The sequence below is a fragment of the Macrobrachium nipponense genome, chromosome 1 (assembly GCF_015104395.2).
Source record: "Macrobrachium nipponense isolate FS-2020 chromosome 1, ASM1510439v2, whole genome shotgun sequence".
NCBI classification, from domain to species: domain Eukaryota; kingdom Metazoa; phylum Arthropoda; class Malacostraca; order Decapoda; family Palaemonidae; genus Macrobrachium; species Macrobrachium nipponense.
The window spans coordinates 5,735,937-5,755,726 of NC_087200.1; the positions used below are offsets into that span (position 1 = coordinate 5,735,937).

Consider the following 19,790-nt stretch of genomic DNA (forward strand, 5'->3'; position numbering starts at 1 on the left):
TGACCAGGACTTCATTCCTTCCCTGTCTCCATAGTATTGCCAGGCAAGAAAAGCAACCCTGTAATTGTGGCAGCCAAAATAATGGGAAAGTTACTTAGTAACCCCCCTATTCTTTTTCTCTTCCCTCCTACTTAGCCACTGCTAAATGGGGATGGGAGGGCTGGAAAATTTTCCATACCCTTCCTGAAAGAGGAAAGGGGTGGGATACTGATCTGGGTTAAGGGAAGTCGGCTGCTTCACAGCCCAAGAACCAGGAGGCCTAGTTGCACCCAAGAATTTGGCTATAGGTAACTTTTTCCCTCAAGGATTGATAATTATATACAGGTGGTCGAATAGAGAACTCAGGACTCCTGCTCCTCTTTCCATTGGTGATGCCATGTTACCTCTGAATGGGGTAATTAGAGTCTAACACCAAGCTAAAGAGTAGGTTTCTCATTTTTCCTCAAGGAAAGAGAGAATGAATGGGTATTCAACAGTGATGATGGGGAGGAATAAGGAAAACTAATATTCCTTCCCATACCTTGTACTGGTCTTACTTCCCCTTCACGAGAGAACCAACAGGTTGTGATACTTGTTTCTGTTGTGGAAGAAGCCATGATTGATGCCACTCGGGCATCTTACGTGGTTGTAAGAAAGATTTCTACTTGATTGCTGGAAAACAGGATCTCTCTAATCTACAGGTCTGAAAGTCAACCTGATCCAAAACACAACTGTCAGAACAAATGCTTTGCCTCCCAAGTGGCCGTTCAAGAATCAGTTGAGTAAAGTTCATGATAGGATTGTGGTGGTTACTCCATCAAGATCACTATGCTGTCCAAATTTGGGGAAAGCAAATGTTTATAAAAGGCTACTCAAGAGAGTGCTATGAAGTGCTTTTGTGGAAAAAACCATTCTGGTTGCTGTGTAACAATTGCATAAGAGTAGATCCTCCCAGCACTCAAAGTACAGTCAACCCCTGCTATTTGTGGCTTCAAAATTTGCAGACTCACCTATTTGCAGATTTCTGTATGGTATGTCTACTGTATACACATTATTCATGAAAAATTCACCTATTCACAGTATTTTTCACTGAGAAATATTCACTAATTATGGTCTACATTTTCATATAATTTTCATGACTTAATGCGCTTTTTGTGATAAAAATATTAAAATACTTGGGTATAAGCCTTTTTAGATTTTTTGTGCATTTAAACTCAAAATGGGCAGTTCTAAGCATTTTTAAAGGGGTTTTGTGTCTGAATCTTCCCACTCATGGATGCTCACAACCCTATGGTTGATTCTGCATTTTGTAAATAGGCCGGGTTGTTCCAACAAGGTGTACTTTGGAGAAGCCCAGTAAAAAGGGTTACCTACACACCAATCTGTAGACCAGGTATGAGCAATACTGTACCACCTAAACACTTGTGGTATGAGCTTGGTTCGAGGACTGAGCACTCACCCAGGTAAGTACTATCCAGATAATCTTTTATACACAGTTTTTGCCAAGTGTGTCTAGGAGAAGGCATGGGAGAATGAGTTCGAAGGAGCACTTCCTGAAAAGAATGTTCAGTACTGTACACTCTTTGAAGAGCAACAGGTGCTGAGTAAGCAGGTAGTACTAATTTCTGGGTCTCATCAGAGACACAGGAGGGGAAAAGTGTTCTGAATACTTGTACGTATTGAATTGGTGCACCTTCATAATGAGCGAGATGAGCATACTCCACAGTGATCCCTTAGGATTATGCAAGAAAGAGCCTTGTCTAGGTGGGATGGCCCACACTTACCTTACAGACCTTACAGACCTTACATTTTGGTCGGGTTGCCCCGGGTCCCTCAGTGTGAGGCACCTCTAATGTCTACCAGAGAGTTGCTAGTACATCTTCCGGTATATTTTGCATCTTCCAATCTTGGATGGTCTGGGATGCAGTTTAGATATTTGTCGAGCTTATTCTTAAACACATCTACGCTCACTCCTGTTATATTCCTCAGATGAGCTGGCAACGCATTGAATAGATGTTGCATTATCGATGCTGGTGCGTAGTGGATTAATGTCCTGTGTGCTTTCCTTATTTTTCCTGGTATGGTTTTGGGCACTATTAATCTACCTCTGCTTGCTCTTTCTGATATTTTTAGCTCCATGATGTTTTCAGCTATTCCTTCTATCTGTTTCCATGCCTGAATTATCATGTAGCGTTCTCTTCTCCTTTCTAGACTATATAATTTTAAGAATTGTAGTCTTTCCCAGTAGTCAAGGTCCTTAACTTCTTCTATTCTAGCTGTTAAGGACCTTTGTACACTCTATTTGTGCAATATCCTTTTGATAGTGTGGGTACTATATCATATTGCAATATTCAAGAGGGAACTACGAACATATGTTTTATAAAGGCATAATCATGTGTTCCAGCTTTTTCTTTTTTTGAATTTTGAAGGCTGTCAACCAATTCCCCATTTTCTGGGCTCAGTTCGTGTCGCTGCGCGAAATAATCCTTTAGTTCATTATTTCTTAGGTAAATGATCTAACAAATACCAGAGAATAAACAAAATAAAGAAGAGGTCAGTATAACTGACTCGCTCACCCAAATAAAAGAAGGGCGTCGGTATGAACACTAGGGCGAGTGAGACCACTACCACGAACTTCTTGTCATTTAGAAATTTCCCACAACAAAATCCCTCAAGGAGAGAGCCGACCCACAGAACGGGGCAGCAACTACTACTACTACAACCCACGCTAAGGTGACTGCCGTTCCTCTGGTGGCCATCCTTTTCGTTAGAAGGCTACAAGACGCACGCGTTTCCCTTGCTCTTGTGTTTTTGTGCTTATTTACGGATTTTTTCGCCACCATGGAACGTTCTGCCATCGCAGCGGCTAAGTTAAGTATTCCGAAAGGTTCCTATTTAGTTCGTTCCTTCCTCGAGCCTGTATTTGCCGTTTTTTAGGTATAAATACAGGTTCCCGGTCGGAAGCATGGCGGCATTGTTCTGCCTCATGGCGGGTTGGTTCTCGGTCTCCCATGCCTGGAACTTTTCCCTTATTTTACTGTGCGTCTCTAGCCCTTATTATTATCATATTGTTAGGGGATCTAGCCTGCATTGGTTTTAGGTCATGCATGCATGTCTCTCTACCTTACGTAGGCATTATCTTTTTCTATCCAGACCCTAGCCATCGCTCTTCGTATCGGCCCAGGCTAGCTTTGAGTGGTAGACTTTCTTTCGGGTTAGTCGTACACTCCTGGATTTTTTCTCTTTCTATATTTTATTTCCCCAACTTTTATTTTATTTATTATTTTTGATTAGCCTAGGGCGTCTGGTCCGTTCTCTTAGCCTAGGTTTCATGGTCCCATGGTCCCCATCAGTTTTGTTGCTTCCTTATTATCAGTTTTGTTGCATCCTGTTTGTTGCATCTTTCTGATCACTTTGGTTGCATTAGCCTAGGCTATCGATTTCGTTGTTTATATTGTGTTATCGTACCGTGGTCACCCTGTGATCGCGGTACAGCCAGACGCCCGTCCCAGTCGCCTTGCCCTCCCCCCACTCTCCCATAGAGTAGGGGGGAGGGAGGTCTGTCCTTGCTCGCTCCATCCGGGCCCGTCTCCCTCTCTCCCTACGCGGAGGGAGTAGGGGAGTCTGGACAGACACTTGGCTGGGAGTGACCTTGTCTCCCTGCTTCACGGTGCTTCGCTGTGGCGAAGTCGGTTGGCCGGTCCTCCCCCCCCGCCTTGTTGCTCCGGCGCTCCGCTGTATGCTTGAGTACTGTTTCGCCCCTCCTCGCCTTCTTCCCCGTGGTGTCGGATCTCTGTTCTCTTTCCTGGAGTTCCATCGATTACGGGGGAGGGAGCTATGGTAGCCCCGCCTACTGGCGGAGTGTATGCGTTCCAGTTGGTCACTTTTGCTTTTCACCATCCCGTCTCTACGGCGTTGCTGGCGGAGTTGGACAGCACCGCGATTCGGAATCGTCCTCCGAAATTTTGTTACTACAGTAAGTCCTCGGGTTACGCTGGTCTCGACTTACGATGTTTCGTGGTTACGAACGCGCCCCATAAAAATATAAAAAAATAATATTTTGCGTCGTTCCGTCTTACGCGGTTTAGCGTCGTAAGCAACGTAAACAAACGCGAACTAGTTCCGGGCGCACGGCGGAAGAATACGCTTTGTGGGGGAAGAGGACGGCGTCGCTTCGCTACGCTCAGTCCTCGCCCATACGCCATTTTTTTTGGTTGTTTACACTGACTCTCTCTCCCTCGTGTTGTATCGTTTTTGTAACTTTTTGCTCTTTGTTATGGCTCCCAAGCGCAAGGCGGACTCTTCTGATGGTAGTGCATCGAAGAAAAGAAAGGCCATCACCATGGAAATTAAAGTGGACATTATAAAGCGATCCGAGAAGGGAGAAACGCCAACAAACATTGGCCGCTCGCTTGGCCTTAGCCGTTCGACGTTGCTACCATATCAAAGATAAAGAGCGCATCGTTGAACATGTGAAAGGATCTGCTCCTATGAAAGCGACAGTGATAACTAAGCAGCGTAGTGGTCTAATAATTGAAATGGAAAGGTTATTGGTGCTTTGGTTGGAAGACCAAAATCAACGGCGTATCCCAGTCAGCCTTATGGTGATTCAGGAGAAGGCGAAAAGATTGTTTGAAGCGTTGAAAAAAAGAAAAGGGGGAGGGAAGTGAAAGTGAAGAGTTGTGGCTAGTAGGGGTTGGTTTTATGCGATTTAAGGCTCGGGCCAATTACCATAACCTTAAATTGCAAGGTGAAGCTGCTAGTGGGGATGAGAAAGCAGCGAGTGAATTTCCTAAAGCTTGTCTGAGATAATTAAGGAGGGGGGTTATTCTGCTCAGCAAGTGTTTAACGTAGACGAGACAGGTTTGTTTTGGAAGCGTATGCCTAACCGCACTTACATCGCCAAGGAGGAGAAGTCAGCACCCGGTCATAAAGCCAGCAAGGAGAGGCTAACTTTACTTCTTGGGGGTAATGCTGCTGGCGACTTCAAACTGAAGCCCTTGTTGGTGTATCAGGCTGAAAATCCAAGGGCACTCAAGGGCATTTGGAAGGGTCAACTACCAGTAATTAAATTTGGAAGTCCAACAAGAAGGCAATGGGTGACACTTGCAGTGTTTGAGGACTGGTTCGTAAACCATTTTGTTCCAAGTGTGGAGCGGTATTGCGCCTCCAAGGGTATCCCCTTTAAGGTGTTGCTAGTGCTGGACAATGCCCCTGGACACCCTGCCCAGCTGGGAGACTTCAAACCCTAATGTCAAGGTGGTTTACCTTCCACCTAATACCACGGCCCTTTTACAGCCTATGGACCAAGGAGTGATTGCTATTCGTTCAAGGCCTACTACCTACGAAGGACAATTGCTATGGCTTTACAGGCAACTGAAACCAAGAAGGACTTGACTCTGAAGGACTTTTGGAAATCCTACAACATCTGATGCTGTAAAGAACATTGCTAATTCCTGGGAGGAGGTTAAGCAAACAAACATGAATGGTGTCTGGAAGAAAATTTGTCCTCAATTTGTGAATGATTTCCATGGGTTTGAGGACACAGTTCAGCTAGTTGTCAAGAACGTTGTTGCCTGAGTAAGGAAAATCAATTTGGCGATGGAGGTTGATGATGTTTACAGAGCTGCTGGAGTCTCATGGCGAGGAGTTATCTGCTGAGGACCTGATACAACTGGAGAAGCAGATAATAGAGGAAGAAGAAGAAGCACCCACCCCAGAGCCTAAGGCTTTCACAAGGCAGGACTTGATAAGAGGTTTTTTGCAGAGTTGCAGCAAGCTTTGTCAACTTTTGAGGCTCAGGATCCCAACTTGGACAGGTTCACTAGGGTTTCCAGAGGCGCATGGATTTGATGCAGTGTTACAAGGAGATCTTGGATGAAAAGAGGTCGCTCTCTGTTCAGACTAACCTGGAGCAGTATTTTAAGAAGGTAGAGAGGCCTGCAGGAGATCCTGTACCTCTACCTCAGCTGCCTCTGCTATCCAGCACCTTCTGAATGTTTCGCTAACCCAGACTCACCTGCCCCAGTATCTCCAGCACCTTCTGTAGGTTCTGCCTCACCTGCCCCAACATCTCCACTAGTATGTTCTGCCTCACCTCAAGAATCACCTGCCTCAGCATCTCCAGTACTAGTATGTTCTGCCTCACCTCAAGAATCATCTGCCTCAGCATCTCCAGCAACTTCTGGAGGTTCTTTTTCTCTTCACTAACCTCCCCCAGTCTCTCCAGCACCGCAGCTTCCTCTCCAGTGTGCAAGCCAATCAAACTAATAAAGGTAAGGAATTGTTCTCTCGTTGTTATTGATAGGTATTACATTAAATCATGTGGTATTTTTTCAATGTTCCGACATTACGCTGCAAATTCGTGTTACGATGCATCGTAAGAACGGATCAACGTCGTAACTCGAGGACCCCCTGTATTTTATGCTTAAGTTAATTATAAGTTTTTTATAAGTTATCTAAAGCTGGGTCCCTCCCTTGCCCTCTGTTTTCCTTCTCCGGCATACACCGGAGCCTTCATTTATGCCTATTAAGGCAGTAGGGGAGGGGTTATGCCCAAAAATTTTTCATTCTCCGGCATGCAATGGAGTACTAGAGTAGCCCTGTGAGTGTTATATCGATACTCATGTATCCTTCCACTTACAGACTACCAACTGTGAGCACCCGGGGTGCAACGCCGTACTCCAGGACCCCTGTGGGCATGAAGTCTGCAGGTCTCATGCTCCGTGTGCGACTCCTCACGGGAATCTGCAGGTCTGGTTCCACGAAACGTGTACGATCTGCTATGATCTTGTGAGTCAGTTTTTGGACGGGGTAAGTATTTCCATCAGTATATACATACGATATAAATTCTGAATTATATCTTAAGCTTAAGTTTTGAAATATACTTTTTAAGCTTAAGTTCCCCATATTATTGTGAAATATATGCCGGTAATGTCTAGTCAACTTTAAACTAAAATCTAACAGACACCCTCTCTTCCAGGCTGCCGCGGTTAGAGAGACCGCCCTTGCAACCTTGAGGGCTTGGGTCGGCGGCTTCGGCAAGAACGCCGCCAAGGGACAGCCCTACATACTGGAGAAGAGGATGGCTGTCCTGCTGTTCCCCGGCGGCAAGTCGACGGGGTACGTCGACCCGGCGGAGGCAGCCCCGACGATGACGACGATGCAGCAGCAGGTCGCCTTGTGTATGAAGGAACCAGGCCAGGACATCTCAGCGGAAGTCGCCACACTAGATCTAAATGTAGAACCAATGGTAGGTGTAGACGACCTGTTGGTCGAGGTAGGTACGTTGGACGCTCAAGGGCTTCCCTTGGGCGCCACTGGATCTTCTTCCCCTGCTGTTTCTCCTGCTTCCTTCCAAGGCTTTACGGGAGCTGAGCTCTCGTATGCTACGCCTAGCGCTTCTGTGGTCCCTAAAGTGAAGGGTCACAGGGCGCAGAAAACCCTGACAAAGACGTCGTTGTCTAAAAAGACTTCTTCGGCGTCGTCATCTCGTAAGTCTTCGGCTTCTAACCCCGGAGCAGAGAAGGGTAAATCATCTGCTTCGGGCTCTAGAACTTCTAAGAGCAAGTCCTCCAAGGAGAGGCCCCGTACTCCGGCGGAGTCAGTGGTCTCTCCTTCCCCTTCGGTACCTCTAGCGAGTTACCCATCCATCTCTACATCTGCTCCTAGCTTCAATCCCAACGCTTTCTCGTCGGATGATGCAGCAGATGGGAGATTTGGTAGGCTCCTTGAGGACAAGTATGGAGCAGATGTTCTCGCAACTATCGGACAGGATTGCCACTCAAGAAAACCTAATGTCCGGCTTTAATCAGGCCCCTCAAGCTGCCTCCCCGGCACCTGGCGTTGGCCTGCTCCAACTTCCTTCCAATGATTCTCTTCCTCCTTTCACGATGAACAACCCCTGGAGAGTGGCTTCCTACGCCCCTTTCCAGGACGGGTTCATTTCCATCCCGGAGTGTGGTACTCGAAGGATTGAAGACTTCGAGTTTTACCCAGAGAATCTTCAGCCTCCGTTCATTGGCTACGCCAGGCTGACGGAGGCAGCTATGAACAGGGATGATAAGGTCCCTAGGGAGACAGTGCTGTACTCCAGGGACCAGGCTCAAAGAGAGTGGCTCCGGTGTCTGGATGAGATGGACTGCTCCAAAACCAGAATCCAGGCATTTAAGAGTCCTTTCACCATCTTTACGATGGAGGAAGAGACTCCTCTCCCTTTTCTAACTAAGATCGCCAGCGTTACCATCCCAGCTGGCTTAAAGGGAGAGCCCTTGCCTCAGTTAAGGGAAGCAGATCCCACATCACCTTTGCTTCCTTCGCTTGGAGATTTGTGGGAGGACCTGCCGAATACTTTTTCGGTAGGCAAGCTCAAGCCGGACTGCGCAATGGACCAGTTCGGCGAGAAGCTCCCAGACTTCCTGATAGCCTCATTCAAGCCGAGTTTGAGGCTAAAACTAGGCTGGCCAGGTCTATCAACACCATGGCAATGACGGAGGTAGCGGCTATATCTTACGCTTCAGAGCCGCTCTTCAAATTGTTGACCAAATTGCAGACTTGTACGGTCCAATCGGACTTGTACGAGTTTGTGATGGCGAGGGTCAACTGTCACAAACATGTCCTCCAGGAAGCAACTATTCGGCATGAGCCGAATAAGCTGCTTTCTTCCAACATCTGGGGGGCAGACCTCTTCCCTGAAGCAATGGTTAGGGAGGTCCAAAGCGAGGCGACGAGGCTCAACCAGAGCCTCAAGGATCGTTGGGGCCTCTCTGCTAAGAGGCGCCAAGACCAGTCTTCTGCAGGCAAGAAGCTGAAAAAGACCAAACGGTTTCAGCCTTACCAGAAGAAGCCTCAACACTTCAGCCAGGCTGTGTCAGCTGTGCCAGTCGTTCAGCCAGGCCAGCCTTCTACGTCGAAGACACCAGCTCAACCAATCTACCTGATTTCCCCTCAGGCTCAGCCTTCCACTTCCTATGCTGTCTCCCCGGCCTTTAACCAGGTGTTCGAGGGCCAAGCCTTCCAACACTTTGACCGGTTCGCCAGGGGAGGTAGGGCTAGGGGATCCTTTCGTCAGAGAGGTCAGGAAGGTCGCTTAATAGGGGAAAGCACTTCCGTGGAGGCCGCGGAGGTCACTCGACTCAGCAGCAGTGAGATCTCCAAGGTAGGAGGGAGGCTGTTTCTCTTCCGGCATCGGTGGGGATTCAGCACATGGGCACAAAGTATTGTGTTGAAAGGCCTGGGTTGGAGTTGGATCGGAGGCCCCCCCTCCACCCAGACCATTCTTCAACTTCCATCGAAGGAAATGAACGGAGTTATGCAGAGGAGCTCCTTCAGAAAGGAGCAATAGCGAGAGTCAAGCGATTAAAGTTTCAAGGGTCGTTATTCAGCGTGCCAAGAAAGGCTCATTAAAAAAGAAGGGTAATCTTAGACTTTTTGTCCCAGTTAAACTTGGGCCATTTGTTGCGACAAGTTCAAAATGCTGACTATCTCGCAGGTGCGGACCTTACTTCCCCGTGGGGCCGTCACCACCTCTATCGATCTTACAGACGCATACTATCATATCCCTATTGCAAGACACTTTCGCCCTTACCTGGGCTTCAAGCTGGGAGACCAAGCATTCTCCTTCAAGGTAGTTCCCTTCGGTCTGAATGTAGCACCCAGAATATTCACGAAATGGCGGAAGTAGTTGTTCAACAACTGAAGGTCTCAAGGGATAATGGTAGTAGCGTACCTCGACGACTGGTTGATTTGGGCACCAACAGTCGAGGAATGCCGCAAAGCCACAAAGAAGGTCATTCAGTTCCTGGAATATCTGGGGTTCCAGATAAACAGGACAAAGTCAAGACTCACTCCGGAGTCCAGCTTTCAATGGCTGGGCATCCAATGGAATCTATCTTCTCACACACTGTCGATTCCACTAGCCAAGAGGAAAGAAATAGTGAAGTCAGTGAAGCAATTTCTAAGGTACAAATATGCTTCAAGGAGAAACCAGGAAAGAATCCTAGGTTCCCTTCAGTTTGCCTCAGTGACAAACATCTTGATGAAAGCCAAACTGAAAGACTTAACCAGGATCTGGCGCTCACGAGCAAATGTCAGATCCAGGGACAAGTTGTCAGCAATACCGCAGATTCTCCGAAATCGTCTACGCCCTCGGACAAGGTTGAAGAACCTGTCCATGTCAGTACCTCTTCAGTTTCCCCCTCCGGGAATCACTATCCACACAGACGCTTCATTAAGCGGCTGGGGAGGATATTCTCAGTTCAAGAAAGTTCAAGGAACATGGTCACCCCAATTCCACCAGCTTCACATAAATGATGGAAGCAATGGCAGTGTTCCTGACTCTGAAGAGGTTACTCCCCACCCAAAGAAACTCTCCATATAAAGTTAGTTCTGGACAGCGCAGTGGTAGTTCACTGCATAAACAGGGGAGGCTCCAAGTCAAGACACCTGAATCATGTCATGGTAGCCATCTTTTCCCTGGCAGACAAGTTCGGTTGGCACCTCTCCTCCACCCATCTGGCCGGAGTCAGAAATGTCATAGCAGATGCTCTATCCCGTTCAGTTCCACTGGAGTCGGAATGGTCACTGGACAACAGTTCGTTCCAATGGATACTCTGGAGGGTACCAGGCCTGCAAGTAGATCTGTTTGCATCTCAAGCAAACCACAAACTTCCTTGTTATCTGGCTCCCAACCTGGACCCTCTGGCCTATGCCACAGATGCTCTGTCCATAGACTGGAACAACTGGGAAAAGATTTGTCTTTCTTCCGGTGAATCTTCTCCTGAAAGTGCTGAACAAACTCAGGACTTTCAAGGGTCAGATAGCTCTAGTAGCTCCGGACTGGCCGAAGAGCAACTGGTACCCCCTGCTGCTGGAATTGGGGTCTTCGTCCCCCTTCGAATCCCAATCCTAGACTCTCCCAGTCGGTACAAATGAAGACTGTGTTCGCTTCCTCAGGAATTCTCAAAGCCCTAACTTTATGGACTTCATGAAGTTTGCGGCCAAGAGGGATGCAAATGTAGATCCACAAAATATCCTCTTCTTAGAATCAGATAAAAGGGATTCAACTTTGAGGCAGTATGATGCTGCAGTTAAAAAGTTGGCATCTTTCCTGAGGGAATCGGACATTAAAATCATGACAATCAACTCAGCTATATCCTTTTTCAGGTCCTTATTTGAAAAAGGGTTCGCAGCTAGCACTATTACGACAAACAAGTCAGCGTTGAAGAAGATCTTTCAGTTGGGTTTTAATATAGACTTAACAGACTCTTACTTTTCGTCTATTCCCAAGGCTTGTGCTAGACTTAGACCTTCAGTAAGGCCTACTTCAGTGTCATGGTTTCTGAATGATGTTCTAAAACTGGCTTCAGATACAGATAATACGACATGTTCATTTATAATGCTCTTAAGAAAAACATTATTTTTATTAAGCTTGGCTTCAGGAGCTAGAATTTCAGAACTGTCGGCACTATCCAGAGATGCGGGTCATGTAGAATTTCTCCCTTCAGGAGAAGTTCTGCTTTCTCCGGATCGCAGCTTTTTAGCAAAAAATGAGGATCCTTTGTTGAGGTGGGCACCATGGAAAGTCATACCTATTCCCCAAGACCTTTCTCTTTGTCCAGTGATGACCTTACGAGCCTTTCTGTCTAGGTCATCCTCCTCCTCTTTGGGTCCCCTCTTTAGGAGAGAAAAATGTGGTACCTTATCAATTAAAGGTATTAGGCAACAGATCCTATACTTTATTAAACAAGCTAACCCTGAATCCTTCCCTAAGGCACACGATGTCAGGGCAGTGGCCACCTCAATCAATTACTTTCAACATATGAACTTTGATGATTTGAAAAAATATACTGGATGGAAATCGCCGACAGTATTTAAACGTCACTACTTGAAGTCTTTGGAATCTGAAATTTTCAGCAGTTGCAGCGGGTAACATAGTTTCCCCTGACTCTGCCCAGTAGTTTAGTTGAAGATCCAGATCTCCTTTCTACCTACCTCAGCCAACAGTTTGTCTAACCTACCATGTTACGCTTCACTTGCCCTTGAGTCTTAGCTGCTCTTATGATTGTCTAGTGGGTGTCCCTTATTTTTATGCTAGGGTCACCCACAATTGGTTGTATATATTAACATTAGAGTGTGGTCCCCTTATTTTTATGGTAGGGTTCCACACCCCCATTATCAATGGTTTATTGTCTTTTGTATTGGTATCTATAAAACTCAGTGTGTTTTTTAGGTTAAGATTTTTCACACACAAATTTTCATATTCATACCTGTAACTTATGTAAATACTTTGTAAATAATTATAGTTATAAGTTACATTTAGTTATTGTTCTTTATTCAGAATTGTCTGAACAATTTGTATGAATATTTTGATACAATTATAGTATGTACTTAAATTTTAGTTTTATTGAGACCCTCTTTATTTTCAATCTTGTGCTAATTCTCTGGTATTATTTCGCGCAGCGACACGAACTGAGCCCAGAAAAAGGATTTTGACGTAGGAAAAATCTATTTCTGGGCGATTGGTTCGTGTCGCCCAGCGAAATCCCACCTCTTCCCAACCCTTCGCTCAAGATTGATTGCTAACTTCAGGATGGCCACCAGAGGCGCGGCAGTCACCTTAGCGTGGGTTGTAGTAGTAGTAGTTGCTGCCCCGTTCTGTGGGTCGGCTCTCTCCTTGAGGGATTTTGTTGTGGGAAATTTCTAAATGACAAGAAGTTCGTGGTAGTGGTCTCACTCGCCCTAGTGTTCACTACCGACGCCCTTATTTTATTTGGGTGAGCCGAGGCAGGTTATCTGACCTCTTCTTTATTTTGTTTATTCTCTGGTATTTGTTAGATCATTTACCTAAGAAATAATGAACTAAAGGATTATTTCGCTGGGCGACACGAACCAATCGCCCAGAAATAGGTTTTTCCTACGGCAAAATCCTTTTTTTGCTTTACATTTTGCCAATAGAATTGCTATTTGATCGTTGCATAACATGTTCCTATTCATCATCACACCAAGGTCTTTAACTGCTTCCTTATTTGTGATTGTCTCATTATTAGGTCCCCTATATGCATATAGCTTTCCTTCTCTGTCTCCATAGTTTATTGATTCAAATTTATCAGAGTTAAATACCATCCTATTTACCTCTGCCCAATCATATACTTTGTTAAGGTCTCTTTGTAGGGCGTTCCTATCTTCATCCCAAGTAATTTCTCTACTTATTCTTGTGGCATCGGCGAAACTACTCACTACCGAGTCCTTAACATTACTGTCTATGTCTGCAATCATAATAACAAACAGTAATGCAGCTAACACCGTACATTGTGGCACACCGGAAATTACCTTAGCTTCATCCGATTTCTCATCGTTTGCAATAACTATCTGTTTTCTGTTGTGTAAAAATTCTTCTAACCATCTTCCTACTTTATCCACTATATTATGTTTTCTAATTTTCTTCGCTAATATATTATGGTCTACCTTGTCAAAAGCTTTTGCAAAGTTTAGATAAACCACATCTGTTTCATTTCCGCTTTTCATAATTTTGTATATGTTCTCACGGTGGACTAACAGTTGGGTTTGTGTACTTTTTCCAGGTACGAAACCATGTTGTCCTATATTAAACAGATTATTTTTTATTAAATGTTTCATAATATTTTTCTTCATTACCCTTTCATACACTTTCATAATATGTGATGTTAGACTCACAGGCCTATAATTACTTGCCTCTAGTCTTGATCCATTTTTGAATGTAGGGGTAATATATGCTAATTTGTGCTCATCATAAATCATGCCTGTATCTACACTTTGTCTTAATAATATTGCAAGTGGCTTTGCGATAGAATGAACTACTTTCTTTAACAAAATAGCAGGAACTCCATCAGGCCCTGCTGCAGCTCCATTTTTAATTTCATTAATAGCCTGCACAATATCAGCTTCATTAATATCTATGTCAGCTAAATATTCACTATTTTCTTCCCTTCTATATCATTATCTTCATTATCTATTCTAGGGGTGAATTCTCTTTTATATCGTTCTGCCAATATGTTGCAAATTTCCTTTTTTTCATTCGTTAATCTCCCTTCAATTCTTAGAGGGCCTATTTCTATTCTTCTGATTATTCATCTCGTGTATGAGTATAATAGTTTGGGGTTTTGTTTTCTTGATATTTACTAGGGTTTTTTCTTCCAAGTCCCATTTTTCATTTTCTTTTTGATTGTATAATCTTTTGCTCTGCATTTTCTATCTTACTTTGTTTTAGTTTCTATAACTTTCCATGCATTTTTTTTCTTTTGCAAGTACCTTTTTTCCACTTTCTGATTTTCTGGAACAAGGATCCTTCAATTTCTTAGAGGCGTATTTCTATTCTTCTTTTATTCATTCTTTTTCGCTATGAAGTATAATAGTTTGGGGTTTTGCTTGATATTTACTAGGGTTTTTTCTTCCAAGTCCCGTTTTTCATTTTCTTTTGATTGTATAATCTTTTGTTCTGCATTTTCTATCTTACTTTTTAGTTCTATAACTTTCCATGCATTTTTTTTCTTTTGCAAGACTTTTTTCCACTTTCTGATTTTCTGGAACAAGATCCTTCTGTCTCTTGGTATGCATGACTGATGTTTATTTTTCTTCTTTGGTATATATTTATCCACTATTTTCTCTAATATTTTATATAATATCTCCGTATTTACCCTTATGTCATCACTTACGAAAATGTTATCCCAATCTTTAATTCTTCATTTATTTCTGACCATTTTATATTTTTACTGTAGAAGTTGTATTTTCCATATCCTTCCCACTTTTTCATTTCTTGCTTATCTCTGTTTTCACTTGCTTTGGAATGGACTGATAATTCTATGACATTATGGTCTGAAATACTCGCATTATAAACTATTATCTCTTTAACATAATTCATCTTGTTCACAAATACTAGGTCTAAAGTATTTTCCTTTCTTGTTGGCAGGTGATTTATTTGTTGAATGTTGTATTCTAGTAGCATATCTAATAGCTTTTCGAATTGCCTCTTATCTTCTGCACTACTATTACTCTCTCTTTTATATGTATAAGTACAACCACAATCTCCTATTCATTCTTTCCAGTCTACAAAGGAAAGTTGAAGTCTCCAGATAGGAGAATAGTCCAGTCTTTGTGATTTCTACATATATCATCCAATTTTTCTATTATTAAGTCAAACTCTTTAGTATTATGAGGTCTATATATTACTATGTTCATTAATTTTTCAGATTCAAATTCTACCGCTATTAGTTCACATTCTGAGTTACTATATTTCTCATATATTTTTCTTTGTTTTTTTGTCTTTACCATATATTGCGGTTGCCCCTTGATTCCTATTTTTTCTATCTGATCTATAAGTTTGGAACCCTTTTATTTGATCATCATTCCCAGTCTTTTGGGAATACCAGGTTTCACTTATATTCATTATATCTATTTTCTTTTCAATTTGGGTTAGTTCTTCTAAGTACTCTATTTTCTTTTGTGGTTACTCGTAACTAAACCCTGCGCATTCATCACTATGATGGTTTGCATGTTTTCTCCTTCATTTAATATGGGTAATAATAAGGATTTTTCCATGTCTCTTTCCTGTTCTGGTATGTTGTTCTTTTTTTCATTTCCAGAAATTCTGACATTAAAAAATCCAACTTTTCTGTAATATTTGTTCTTCCTTCATCATAATTATTCATTTTGTGTCTGAATCTGCAATTTTCTCTGTATCTGCAATATCCTCTTGCATCATAAATACAGTTCTTATCTCTGATATTCTTTATTCCCTCTCTTTATTTGTTTCTTTCTTATTTTGGATTTTATTACTTGATTGATTATTTATTTGATTTTGATTCATGGCTACAGGGTGCATATATTTACATTTTTTGTCGAACTTACATCCTTTTCCTTCTTTTAGGTTTTTGCATATTTTTGGATGTATAGATCTCTGCAATCATCCTCATAGCCGTCTAGGTATGCACATTTACCATATATTTCATAGTTGTGACATACCTTAGGATTGAAAAAGAAACCCACAAATTCACTTTGTAACTTGTTTACTTCTAAGTATTTACATTTAGTTTACTTAGAAGTAAACAAGTTACAAAGTGAATTTGTGGGTTTCTTTTTCAATCTTCAGAAGAAAACTGAAAGAAGTTTTTGTTTGGTTTATACCTTAGGATGTTTGTAGTAACATCTTTCTCCAAATCTGCAATTCCCTCTTTTCAAAAGGTTGCAGACTTTGTCTTTTTGTCTATTTTTTCCTCTTTCCGTCATTGTGTAGATCTGGGTAGAGCCTCTTCGGGATTTTCTTTTGTGTTGTCATATCGTAATTTATTTCTTCGTAAGTATGCTGCTTTATTGCCTCATATGTAGTATCAATGAGTATCTCTGCATCCATACTTTTATCTTGTTCTTTGTTTTCCTTATTTTTTTCTGTCATTTCAGTTTTGTTTACTTCTCTTCCGTTTTCCTCTTCTTCTTCTTCCTCTTCCTCTTCTTCTTCATCCTCAACTATTTGTACATTCAATCTTGATTTAATAACATTGTCTATCCATGATAGACATGTTGAGCAAAATATTCTGGTATCTTTTCTCATATCTTGCATTACCTCAGCACATTGTGGATGGGTCGGAATGTTGCATGCAGAACATTTTCTGATCAGGTTTTGTGGATTAACTATGCTATACCACACCTTACACAGTTTGCATGCTTTTGGCATTCTTTTTCCTAATGCATCAATTAGGATATTCACAATGTTTACCTTATTCATTTTCTTTGTCGGAATATGTTGGTTTATGTATATTTTCTTTATGAGTCTCTTGACCACTTGGATTTTATTTGGAACTTCTTCAATTATTTTCAAGATGTTTTCTGTTGATTTGTTCCAGTTTGAAGGATTATATCCTTCTAATATATCTATGAATGCTTTTGTATCTTTTTGGTTAGGACTGTTGCTGATCCCATAGATGAGAAATGCCAGTTCCCTTCCTGCTACCTCATCATATTACGAATCTGCCAAACAAGCTAAATTTCACCATTTTTTGCTACAGTTGGAACTTACTGCCATCTTGTTCTGATTTACAGTATTTCACTTGATAAACTAACTTAGTAGACGCTTTATACTACTATTTTCACACTAATCTTATCACCGATAGTTCACGAACACTTCTAGATATTTCTCAAATTCTAGACGTAAGTTAAACTTGTGATATCTGTTGATTAATCAGACTGCGCGTGGGAACGTCTTACCCCACCAAAGGCCAAAATGAGCAGTCACAGGTGGCTGAGTTTCCACCTCCCTTTTAAAAGGAAAAGAGCTCATGAGAAACACAAGGACTTCTTGCAATATGCCTTAGACTTCCTTCTATTCCTCCTCCCATAAGGAAAAAGAAGTGGAGAGGAGAACTCAACGATGAGGGGAAGGTGAGCTTCCTATCCTCACCTCACGTGGGCATAGCTTCCTCCATGAAGAGATTACGATAGACCTGGAAGGAAGAATGCTAATATAGAATCAACTACATACTTTCATTCCCAGGGGCTAAGGGTTACAGTAACTGCAGACCTCACAAACGTGTAGGAGTGTGTATGACCTCCACATCCTTGTGATACCCCCGTTCTCCTTTGAAGGGGTGAAAACATTGAAGGAGTTGAAAAACTTCAGTAGACAAGGGAATCAGGTAAGCCAACACTTGACTAATATCTCATCTACCTGTCTTCTCTCAACAGCAGTACCATCTCCCTAGGAACTGCAGCACTGCTGAAATTCCAAGGAAGATAATACGTACTATAAAGAAAAATCGGGATTCATTTTAACATAACAAAGGGGAAGAATGAGTTAACCCTTGAAGTCTCTGAAAAGTTCTAGATAAAAAAAACTGAAACAATGTGAAAAATACAAAAGTTCAACAAAGCAGTAAGGAGTGCAACAAGATGTCCTCACATGGTGGCAGCCAAAGAAAAAGTGACTAGTGTAGGTAGGTGAGTGAAGGGTATTCCTCCACTCATCCCCCTCAACCATCAGTTAACTACCTTCTTACCAAGTTTAACAGCTGATTCCAGCTCATGCTGATTAGTTCTATACAAAAGGCATTGGCTTGTATTGCCGTAGGAACAATTGAGTTTCAGTGTCAGTAAGCAGTCTTTAAGGTAACATTTTGTATGTTGTTATTGTATGTTTTAAAGCTCATCTTGATCCTTAAAAACTCATAGCATTTGATAAATCTTTATTCTCATATTTATTCTTTTATATTTTCAGATTTCATTTTGAAGGTCCGTGTGGAAGTACACTCCCAACTGCAATTGCACCTTAAATCTTTAGTCAAAGTATTCATTTAAAAACTGTACATTATATGATCCAGTTGCTTAATATGCAAGAGTATGGTTAAAAAATTGCTTACCTTATTCAAAATAAAGAATTTTTGAAAATTTATACATATATATGGTCAATATATCACCAGGTCTTACTTTTACCTTTTCATTGGTGATTAACACCTATGGGTAAAATATACTACTGTCATTTACACTGTACCACTAGATTATAGCTAAGTATAAAAAAGATTGGAATATATGTTTATTTTGATCATATGGCCAGGTCTTAATTTTTACCTTGGAGATTATAATTTACACTTATGCATAAACTTTTCCCTCAGTTACGCTACCACTGGTGTAAATTGGTAAATAAAAATTAAAACATTTTATGGAAATACATATATTATGTAGTTGGTCAACAAATCACCATGTCTTAATGTTAGGCTTTCCAGTTATGAGTAACATTTATGGATAACATATACCATTATATTTTACCATTAGTATAGATCAGAAAATGAAAGATAATTTGAGGGATAATAGGCTTGGGAGTGGAGGCAGCCAACATAGCTACCTCTCACATACAGTATAATTCTTTTATCAGTTATTATTAAGTTATTAGTAAAGATACAGTGCTATTTGTTTTGGTTATGATTTCAACCTAAATTGTTGCATTTTGTAAATATTTATAAAATAAAAGCTGAAAACATGAAGTTAGCTGGACAATACTTGATTTTATCATATTGTGCTTTCATAGAAATAATCCCCCCCCCCAAAAAAAAAAAAAAAAAAAAAAAAAACAAAAAAAAAAAAAAAAAAAAGTAAAATATAGTTTGCTACTTCAGTACCATGAAGTTGCTGAGTAAAATTCCATTCTTGTTCCATAATTTTTTTCAAGATAATTTTATTATGTAAAACAAGACAAAAACATCCAAATTATTCAGTCTTGATGAATGATAAGCACTTTAACTTGCTGAATGAAGGTTCCTTGTAGAATGAGATTGGTATAATTTTACAGGTAATTACTGTAATGTGGTATGAATTCAGTTAAAAAATTAATAAAAGAAAAGGTTTAAGAATTAAGGCAAGATAATCAACTTCCAGAAATTTGTACTGTACCTTATGGAAATAAGACTTTGTTTATATATAGAAACACAAAATAATGTTTATAGACAAGATCAGCAGAAACCCACACTTACACCTCATGGTTTTAATTATTTTATGCCTGTATGTAGAGTTGCATTTTTGCAATATCTATTTTTAAGTGATTTCATATACACAACTGATTGTATTCTTTATCATGGTGTCATTCAACTGTAAATGTGAGAGACTGGGTCTTTAGTACATTATGGTAGCCATATGCTCTCTCTCTCTCTCTCTCTCTCTCTCTCTCTCTCTCTCTCTCTCTCTCTCTCTCTCTCTCTCTCTCTCTCTCTCTCTGTACTTGCAGGAATACAAACCATTCCCTTTTATGTGAGGATATTCCTCAGTATGGGCAGGAATCAGTCAAAATCTTTAAC

General features: G+C 41.6%; 1 protein-coding gene across 1 annotated transcript in view; it reads left to right on the top strand.

The window, feature by feature from the left end:
- Nucleotides 1-18,983, top strand: part of LOC135219104 (NAD-dependent protein deacylase-like) — a 182,262-nt gene extending 163,279 nt beyond the window's left edge. Inside the window, exon 6 of the mRNA XM_064255546.1 lies at nt 18,221-18,983. Coding sequence (XP_064111616.1) covers nt 18,221-18,275 — 55 coding nt within the window. The 3' untranslated portion in view covers nt 18,276-18,983. The remainder of the gene's footprint in view (nt 1-18,220) is intronic.
- Nucleotides 18,984-19,790: the final 807 nt, after the last annotated feature.